The 10,288-nt window shown below is 49.8% G+C and overlaps 1 protein-coding gene across 1 annotated transcript; it reads right to left on the bottom strand.

The window, feature by feature from the left end:
* Nucleotides 1–222: 222 nt before the first annotated feature.
* FNDC11 (fibronectin type III domain containing 11) lies at nt 223–9,636 on the bottom strand (the record flags this gene model as incomplete). The annotated part of the gene is made up of 2 exons (XM_082773371.1): nt 223–1,214; nt 9,522–9,636. 2 exons carry the CDS (start codon nt 9,634–9,636, stop codon nt 223–225), a joined length of 1,107 nt encoding a protein of 368 aa, XP_082629497.1.
* Nucleotides 9,637–10,288: the final 652 nt, after the last annotated feature.

Below are 10,288 nucleotides of genomic sequence, written 5' to 3'. Positions count from 1 at the left end.
AGCATTGAAAAAATAAAATAAATTTTATTTATTTTTACTTCATTTTTAGTAAAAAATAAATGGTATTTATTTTTTTCTGCGAAATTTGGAATTGCTTACTGTTAACCTGGAAGGATTTGCAGAAGGCATTTACAAAGTTGCTGATGAAAACAGAAAAAAAAAATCAGATTTACGCAGTGTTTTATTTATTTATTTATTTATTTATTTTCTCATTTACCTTTTTCAAGTGGAAAAAATGAGTAAACCCTTTCTGTCAGCTAGTTCTGGATCACAGGTGCTGCTGTCTTCAGCTGTGCTCACTGTCGTCAGTGTAATGGTGTCATGCCATGTTTCATAGACAAGTGTGTAGGTCTCTGCTCTTCTAACTGTGAATTCGTATGATCTGTCAGGCAGCAGATCACAGACGATACATGTGTTGGAGCTGATGGCAACAATCCCCCTTTGTCCCAATTCCGTCTGAGTTCCATGCTTCAGTAACCTAAAATGCAGCTCATACTGCTCAAGGGGTGACTCCTGATTTTCAGTAAACCATTTGAGAAGGGCCCAGTTCTTGTAAGCAACCGATTCTTTTCGATCAAACACCACTGGCATCTTTGTAGTGAGAAAAAGCTTGATGTTTGGGATTCTGGTACCTTTGATGTCTGCATGTGACACCAAATGGTGCTTGGCGTGGAGCTTTCCTGGGACTTGCAGGGAAAGGACTTTGTTCATCAGCTCAGAGAGATCTGACAGCTTCTGCATAACCGAGTCCCACCTGGAGAGGAAAGTCATCACGTCGCTTGTCTCTATGTAGCAGACCAGCTCCTCCCGACCTCGTTGCAGCTGTTCTAACAGGTCAGTTAAAAGTACCAGCTGGATTTCAGTCTGGGTTCTTGCAACCTTCTTCATCCTCTGCAGTCTCCAGGGGTCGATTACTTGGAAGACGTCAGTGGAAATCAATACATGGTTCTGGTCTCTCAGGATTATGCGTGAGGGCATAACCTCAATATAGTAGTAACACTTCTTCAGAAGCTCAACTTTATTGAGATGATGCTCAAGGAGCTGGGGGCTCAGGTTAGATTGCAGGAATTGTAGAACAAGGCTTTTTCTCTCCATGTACATGTTCAAGATAGCATTGTCTTGTTCCTCTTGGCTGCGCACAGTGCTTTCCAAACTGGTTCCAAATTCATTTGGATTCACATTCATGATTCCAAAATTTGCTGTGTAAAAAGTACCTATAAGAAAATTAAGAACCAAAGGAAAAGCGACTGTGAAGGGAGCGTAATCATGGCTGTAACTCTTCTCTCCTCTCTTAACTAAAGTTTAGCTTATAAATTTATAGATGAGAAAGACCTGTTGGACTAGATGTAGTTTTAAAGGAATTTTCCTTTATAGATGTATGGTTTCTAATGTTTTGTACATTAATGATGTTTTATATATTCTAATCAACTTATCTCCTGCTACCCACCCCTGGAGAGGTTATACCTCTGTATAATAGATTAACTGTCGGGAATTATTCTCCAGTATACTCTACCAAATTTGTTCTCTATCTTTTTATCTTCGCTTTCATTTTAATTAGATGTGTTTGTACTCCTGTAAGCAATTCCATTCTTCTACATCTCTGGAGATGTCTATTATTCTCTTGTAATCTGCTGGGTTATTGAGGTTTGAGAGCCTCTAAACCCCATTTTCTAAGCCAGTTCCTAAAGCTACATAATCACCTTGGTGATTCCTCCACGTGAGCAGGTATGCAGCAGGCAGAACCAGGCGATGCTCTGAGTGCAGCCTCACAACAGCTTTCAAGAGGTAAGCCCACACTTCTCCTTGCACCTCAGCTTTAAGCAGCTGCTGGACAATCGTAACCTGGCAACGTGCACAGTGATGTATTGCGTCCCCTTTCTTTGGTTATAGTTTACATCATCACCCCAGCCCCTCATAGCAACTCGTTTTCCCTTGCCTTTAGAGCCATGGCGCCAGTAGTCCACAAGCAATTTATGATAAAAGGATGAAATTTCATGTAAAGCACCTTTGAACCATTATTTACATTTCATGTAAAGCACCGGTAAGGTGCTTCAGTAGTGGTCTTTTAAAAGTCTGTATCTGCTCCCTTAGTCTCAGCTGTTTCGTTTACTGACAAAGATGTGTCCTTGGTGGTGCCAGATGAGCTGAGGTGGGAAGTGTTTCTCTAGTGTGTCTCAGCTGAGGAGTCTCTGGCTCATGTATCATAGGCAGAAATTAGCTAAATTCTTATGTTCCCATAGAACCCAACTTGATACCGAGAATGTGGTTTTCACAAACTGAACACGCTTGATTTGTAAGAGAAATAAATGTGGAATTCTGAAAGCAAACTTTTGTGGCCCCAGTCATACTGCAATGATATGATCTAGCAACTTGCTCTACGTAACTGTCTAGTTGTATATAAATTATTGTAGTATCTAACTGTGATATTTTAATCCCTACATGTCTTGTAGAAGCTAGATGGTGTTATCTAGTTGACAAATAGTTTTTTCTTAGCCTCCCTTTCCCTAAATAGATAATGGAACTAATAATACTTCCTCACAGCAATTTCAGGAGTTAGTAAACCTTTCAGATGACTGGCCTCCCTGCATTTTATACTAATTCACTCATCCACAGCAACTCTTTTTTTTTTTTTTCCAAGAAAGCTGTCAACTTAAAAAACAAGCTGTATTTTCTTTTCACTTTTTCTTTCCACAAAAATACCCTAAACCAAAGCAGTGACAGTTCTTGGCAGCCCGGTATGGAGTGGAACAGGGACAGCAAACGCAACAGGTTACACCACCCCGCTTTCAGAGCAATTTGGCTGTCTAGAGCAGTTTGTTTGCCCACAGACAGAGATGTGATTGTAGTTGTTTTCCTTTCTGTTTCCGTATCCTTTTTTTCTTGCCAGAAATGCCTGCTTTTCAGTAGCACCGCTATGCTTGCAAGCACGGAGGCTGCAGATGCACCAGCTTGGGGCTGTGTGGCCCTGGGCACCCCAAGGATAGGGCTGGGGTTGAAAAGGGGAACTAAAGGAAGATAGAGTCACCCCAACACCTTCCCCATGGCTGAAACCCAGCCCTGGGGAAGCCCTGACCCCTTCAGCAAGGGCCAAGGCCCCCTCACCAGCTCAGAAAAGCTGCAGCTGGAGGCTCTTGCTCAGGACAACCCCAAATCACATTGCCCAGCTCGGGGCAGCCCCGGCCCACCTTGGCCAATCTCAGGGATGTCCACCCTACCTTTACCAGCCTCAGGGAGTCCCGTCCCACTTCTTCAGTCCCCAATGGCCCTGTCCCAGCCTGGCCTGCACCCGCGGCCTGGCTGCCCGCAGCAGGCCATGGGGGTTGCCATGGTGGTGCATTGTGGCATACGGGGGCTGTTCCGGGGCCGAGGCCTGTTCCATGCCCACGGCTGGGGTTGTGGGGTGAGGATGAGGATTGCAACGTGAGGAGGTTGTTGGTTGTACAGATGTGGCAATAAACATGGCATGCTCCCAAAGCACTGCTCCATGCACTGTCCCTAGGCTGCAGGAAGAGCAATGTCCGCGGCAGGGAACCCATGGCTGGGTGCAGGAGTTGTTCCCATTCCCTACAGCTGAGTAGCAGCTGGTTTCCATCTCCAATCTCTGCTGGTGGGACCAAACACACATGGTCTCGCTACGTCTCCCCCAGGCATCCCCTTTGTACAGAGGTGCCTTTCCTAGCACACCCATCGGCATGGCTGGCTTGGGTTTTGGGTCACACCCTGGCTGTCTCAAGGGCTGTAGCATTAGGGATTCCTCTCCAAATCATTTGTTTCTCCCTGCTCAATCAGCGGCGTTTGTTTGCACTCTGGAAGCAGTATCTCAGGTTGCTTTAACAAGCCAGGTGCACAATGGCTGGTTGTAACGGTGTCGTGGTGCACCAGTCCTGGGGCTAAGGGACTTGGAACCGGCTTTGGGCTGTGTTTTGTGTGCTTCCTCACCACCGCCAAGGGCTGTGCCAAGGAGTCCTGGGCTGCCAGCTTGGTTTCCTGGAGTGCACTGAAGAAAAGAGCAGTAGTGTGAGGGCTCCTGCCTTCTGCCCTTCTCTGTAACAAGCAAGTTCTGTTTCCCTCCCATTTTGTGCCCTTGCTGTGGGCTATGGGAGTGCTCAGCTGGTGAAGGGACTGTGTTCTGAGGAGTCTGCTGGCTGTCGTGGTTTAACCTGGCAGGCAGCTAAGTGCCAAAAAAGCCTTTCGCTCCCTCCCTCCTGCCCCCAGTGGGGGAGAGAATCAGAAAAAAAAAAAAAAAGAAAAAAAAAAAAAAAAAAAAAAAGAAAAACACATGGATTTAGATAAACACAGTTTAATAGGACAGAAAGGGAAAGGAAAAAAAATATTATTATTTTAAAGGAGTATACAAAGCAAATGCACAATGCAATTGCACTTGCTGACTGATGCCCATCCCTGAGCAGCAGCCACCCTCCCCAGCCAACTCCCCCACATTTATTTTCTGCATGATGCCATGTGGGATGGGACATCCCTGTGGCCAGTTTGGGGCAGCTGTCCTCATTCTGTCCCCTCCCAGCTCCTCGTGCACCCCCAGGCTCCTCAGTGGCAGGGGGTGTGAGGAGCTGAAAGGTCCTTGACTTGGTGTAAACACTGCTCAGCAGCAGCTAAAACATTGGTGTGTTATCAACGTTATTCTCATCCTGAATCCAAAACACAGCACCACGGCAGCTATTAGGGAGAAAATTAAGTCTATGCCAGCCAAAACAAGGACACACCAGCTCAGAGCAGGGTGTAGTACACGCAACACTGAGCAGAAAAGCTGGCTCCATCCTGGGAAGCCCTAGCTGCTGCCTCCTGCACCCTGCACGGTGGCTGTGGTGAAGTGCCACGCTGACACACTTGTACTGGAGGCACCTTTCTGGGGCTGTGAATTGCCAAGTGGAGGTACATCTTTGTCTGCCTGTGTCTGGTGAATCCTCTCAGCCCCAGCTGCGTGGACCAGTCCAAAGAATAGCACGTTTCTGGGAGGATGATTGTGAATGACTGTGCCCTGAATCCCCGAATGCTGGAACATCATCTGCCAGCACCCCCCTGCTGCTCTGCTTAACACCTGCTCTGAGCCCAGAGTGGGATTTGGGATATCCATAGACAGCCTTCAGCTCTGCTCTTTGCTATTCTGTAGATGTTACCACTCCCCAGGAAAGCACAGGTGATTCGGGATAACAGTGGGATCTGCTGGGCTTTATGACATGCTGCGGGGTGGGGTGGTGGATATTTTCACTTTCCAGCAGTGAATCTGGCAGTTTTATGGCTGTGGCCAGACTTACTGCAGGTTTTGCTCTCTGCAGGGAGACTGAGGCTCTTTCACAAAGTGTCTAGGAGTTTTGTTAACTTAAACACATAATCCTTATTAGAAAGATGTGTTGAAATAGGATATAAACTGCTCCATTAAGCAATACAAGCTTCCTTTTGGGTAGAAAGGGATTTTCCTGTTCTCCTTTGCTGAGGGACCCGTCTGGCCAGTCACCTCTGTTTTATCGCAGAGAAGAGACAGGCTCGTCTGGTTCATGGCAGTAAGCTCGATACCATGACTGGTGCTTTCATCAGCAAACTGGACAGGCGTCCTGCGTCTGAAGGTGCTTTCATACTCCCCGTGATTAAGTCTTTGGGTCAGGGCTTAGCCTTAATGCTGCCTTGTATGCTTAGCTGGTGCGTCTCTGCTAAGCTTTTTTAATTGAATGATAGTCAGGATCCATAACCCCGGCCCTGAGCTTGTGCTCGAGCACTGAGCGAGGACACGATCTGTCATTTTAAGAAATCAATGCATCTTCTGCAGGCAGCCGGAGCTTACCATTTCATTTCACAGCTGCCAAGAGATTAACCATACAATTGTCAGCTGTGATTCTGTAACAGACGTGGAAGATAAGAAATGTAAGTGGAAGAAGGTTGATGTCCGTGCTTGGAAGAGGTTAACAGAAATCACTTCTGTGATAAGTATGCCAAGTTCCTGCAGGGAACGAATGCGCTGAGATGCTCATGTCATTGATCCGAAACCTGTCATTTGGGCAAAGTGTGCTCAGAACTGGACCTCAGCCTGGGCAGTCTGGGGACTTGAAGACATAAGAAGAGTTGCACAGGGTCCATCTCACCTCTCCTCCTGCTCTAGGTGCCTGGGGAAGAGTTGAGAACAGGGCTTACGCTTTGTGTGCAGTTCCCTCGGCACCCCCCCATCCAGCAATTTCTGGATATGTGGGGGTCTCTTTGTATTTACACCTCCCTTACACGCCTGTCTTTGAGATGAGGAGGTCTATGGTGGGGTTGAACCCCAGAAGTGACCTGAAAATTACAGAGGTATAAGATGAAAATATAGCACAACTGAACCACGTGAAATAGGTGAGCTTTTCAAACAGCAGAGCTGAAGCCCTGGGTCTAGCCAGGGTTGCTCTGCCTTTTGGTAGGGGTAGAAGCCACCTGAGCACTTTCCATGAGCACGGTATGGTGCGAGATTGAAACTGGGTTTATAGCTGAAGTCATGCAGAGACTTCTATACTCAGTTTGCTTGTGATTCTCATAGTTATAAATGCTAATCTTCATCCGAAATTAGCATGGAGAAACAGAACTCTTCTGGTTGCCCCTATCCTAAACAGCTGGCCCAGTTTCTGTCCTGACGTTAGGAATGTGAGCATAAACCTGCCGATAGTCTTTCAAGCTGTAATTTTAGTGTTTTCAGTACCTTCACCGCAGGGATCAATTCAGCTGTAGGATTTTTTGGCACTCCATGAATTTATTTGAATTAATGCAAATACAAACGTGTTTGAGGCAATCAAATGCAATACACTCCTTTTCCCCCCTCTCATCATCTGAGCTCTCCCTATAGAGGAGCTGACAGCTGTTGTCTGTCACGTTTGTCATTCTGCCCTGTCCTCCTGCCCACAGCATCAAAATAAAGAACTTGTTAGCCCTGTCTTTGGGATCAAGATATGAGCAGACAATTGATTTTCCTCCTTCTTCTCATTAGTGACTTCTGACACTTAATAAAACATATATTTCCACTCCCGGAGCAAGCAAAACACCCAGATAATGCCTGTCAGAGAGACCTGGGAGCTGGAATTCATCTTTATGGAAAATCAATAGCTGGAACAGAGAAATTGGCAGAATCCAAATTAAAAGTCGCTGGCAATTTCTGTCTTCATATTTCACATCTATTGCATTATGAAATAGTCATCTGCCGCAAAGGAAACCTCTGCAGGAGCAGAGGGGATGGTGGGCTTCGTGATGAGGAGGTGCACGGTCTTCCTCTCTGCTTTCACACAGGGTCTTGCTGGGTGAAGGTGGATGCCAGCAGAAATTTGGGCAGCACCTGCTGCACTGTGGCCCCTGTCCTGGGGACAGAGCTCTGATCCCAAGAGCCAAGAGCGTGCCTTGCAGAGCAGAGCTGCCTGTCAGCCGGCTGCTCCCTGCTTCTTCAAACCCCCTTATCACAAGGGTGTGACTGATTTACTCACTGCTCCTACCCCCCAGTTTCACTGGTGCCTCATATACCTGAAATAAATTAAACATTCCAGCTATATTATGTCCCCAGATCGAAATCATCACCACGCAGCAGCGAACGTGGTTTGCTCAGCAGGTGATTCAGAAGGCTCACGGTGAGGAGGAGGGGAGCTGGGGGCAGAACTGCTCTTCTGGGTTACAGGAGCCCCAGCTGGGCCAGGCCAGGAAGGAGTTAATTGCACCCTCAAGGCACCAATTATCTCCAGCTAATTGCACCCTCTGACAACCCCCAGGGAAAGAGCCCACAGCTGGGAGGAGGCCAACGGCCATGGCCTGTGCTGGAGCTGGGTCTGGAGGTGATTTGGGGCAAAAGTTGCCCTGGTCTGGACCTGGCTCAGTGCTCAGCCACGAGATCTGCTACGGGCAGGGCTGAGAGCTTGGGATTTCCTCGGGTAAGGAAGCCTTTGTCTCCTGGCTCTCATTTCCTCACTTGGTGGTGTTTTGGCAGGCTGGGCAGCTCTTCAGCTCCGAAGGGGAGTCCAGGGACACACAGACCTTCCTTTCTCCAGTTGTTCACTGATTAATGTTTTCTCATTAATCTGAGACCTCATTAATCTAAGGCACTTGTGGTGGACGTGAGAGATGAACGCTGGGCTGAGCTTCAGGCTTACAGCAGAGGCTGGTTTGCAGATGATCCAGCTCGGGGAGATGGAGCGGGGTCACGGGAGCTCATTTGTCTTGCTGGAAGTTCATCAAAACCCCGTTTGGACATCCTTGTGCTGTGCTGCAGCTTGCGGAGCAGCCATCCCTGAGCACGAGCTCGAGGCAGGCTGTCATGTCCCAGATCCCACGGGATGGCTGGTGCTGGCAGGCTCGTGTGAGCTCAGAAGCATGCGTGCCCCTTTTCTATGAAAATCTCACAAAGGAGCAGGATGTGGTGCTCCTAGAGAGGTGGCATCCACGGCCCCGTGCAAGGTCCCTGCTCTCCCCAGCGCACAAAGCATCCCTGCACTCATCCTGCTGCGAACACGGTGGCCAGCACCTTTAATACCAGCGGGCAGAGCTGGAGCCCGCGTCGTGAAATTTATCACCTGCCCAGCTTCCTGGCGCTCCCTTCCATCTCTCAGGGCTGCCGCGTTAATCTGCAGCCCTGAAGTGCTGCATAAATCAGCCTGAAGCCTCCGTTCCCACAGAGTCCTCCGGGCTTTGCCCAGGGATGCTCACCCCGGGGGCTCATCCAGCCCTGCCGCTGGGCACGGGGACGCGGCAGCTGCTTGGCAGCGGCACCACGCAGCCGGGTCCTTGTGGCTGATCCACGGGGCCGGGGCGTTGCTCTGGGAATGCTGCAGGGCTCCGGCGGCAGGACGGCGGAGGTGAAGTCATGCCCGTGTCAGCTCATCCAACTCTTGCTGCTCACACGCTGGTCCCTGGGGACGCGCGGGCTTTGGCAGCTCTAAGTGGGGTTGGAGGCGGATGTAATTCTGGAGAACAAGATTCCCTTGCAAAACCTTAACGACAACAAAAAAAAAAAAAAAAAAAAAAAAGAAAAAGAAAAATTAAAGTTCTCGGCTGAAGAGCTTGTTTAAAGATCCCTCTCTGGCAGAGGAAATAATGTCTTAATTCGCTCCCTCGCTGCTTGCCTCCCAGCGCGTCTCTTGGTCCCCAGAGTAGTGCAGGCCATTAATTCTGGCAGGAAACGAACTGTGGATGAGAAGTGGCTTTGTTTGAGGAGCTGGGACTGACCTGAAGTGGTTGCATGCGAAGTGAAGTTGCTGGTGTGGGGACGGGCAGGGGAGTGTGGGCACCCCGGGCACCTCCACGAGTGTGCGATGGGATGGGTGCCAGGCAGAAAATGCACTTGGTTTCCTGACCTGGCCACCTTTCTTTTCTGAAGCCTTGGCTTTGTTCAGGAGGTGTTTTGGGTGATGTTTCTCCCTGTGCTCCCTCTCTGGGGCTGTGTTAGGGGAGACAGGGTGATCGTGGCCATCGTGGGCTGCACTGCTCCTGCCCGAGCTGGTGCTGGAGAAGTGCCACCGTGCTGTGGCTGATGGGATGGAGTTACCTAACGAGGGCTGGCTAATTACCTTCCACAGCCTGCTGGGGCTGCTCTGGCCCTGTGCTGAGCCTCCTGTGCTTGTCCCACAGCAGCACCAGAGGGTGCAGGACGAGGAGGCCCCAGCTCCGGGCGAGCTCGGCCATCCCCCTTCCAGAGTGCCCTGGCGTGTCATTGTCACCTCCTCCTGCGTGAAGAGCTTGGCGTGAGTCATCTCCCAGCTAAATGGAGTGTGTGGGCTCGCTGTAGCTTCAGGCTCTTCATCCTCTGCTTCCCGGAGCCTGACACGGGGTAAACCAGCAATTCATCAGCGCGGGGACGAGGCGAGATGGATGTCCTGTGCCGCAGCGCAGGCCTTGCTCCCCTCCTACCCGCTGGGCCAGCTGCTGGTGGAGTGCTCCAGCGAGGAGCGCTGAAGTGCTGGCTGCTGGGGAGCTCAAGAGATCTCGAAAGAAACAGGGACCTGTGCTTTGCGCGGGGTGACTTCATGCTCCAGCTCTAAAGCAGTGCCAGAGCCTCTGCCGAGAGCAGGCTCTTGAAAATGTTTCCAGCACACGTGTCCAAAGCGGGTCCGGGGAGAGGGGGAGCGGTGGGGGCAGCACCTCAGGGATTAAATCCCTTGGGGGGGAGGTCGAGGCTTGCACGGACAGCACCAGGGGCTGGTGGTGGCCGTGGAGCTGTAGTGGCCGTAGTTTTTTTTGCAGGTGCTTGTCCCACCCTGGCCCTGCCTTGGCCACGTGCAGCTCCTGCAGACGCACGTGTGCCCTCCTGGCGCAGGGGATGGCTGCCAGGGTATTT

Source organism: Aythya marila, assembly GCF_965140915.1.
Source record: "Aythya marila genome assembly, chromosome: 16".
Classification (NCBI taxonomy): Eukaryota; Metazoa; Chordata; class Aves; order Anseriformes; family Anatidae; genus Aythya; species Aythya marila.
This window is presented reverse-complemented; position numbering and strand designations above follow the sequence as displayed.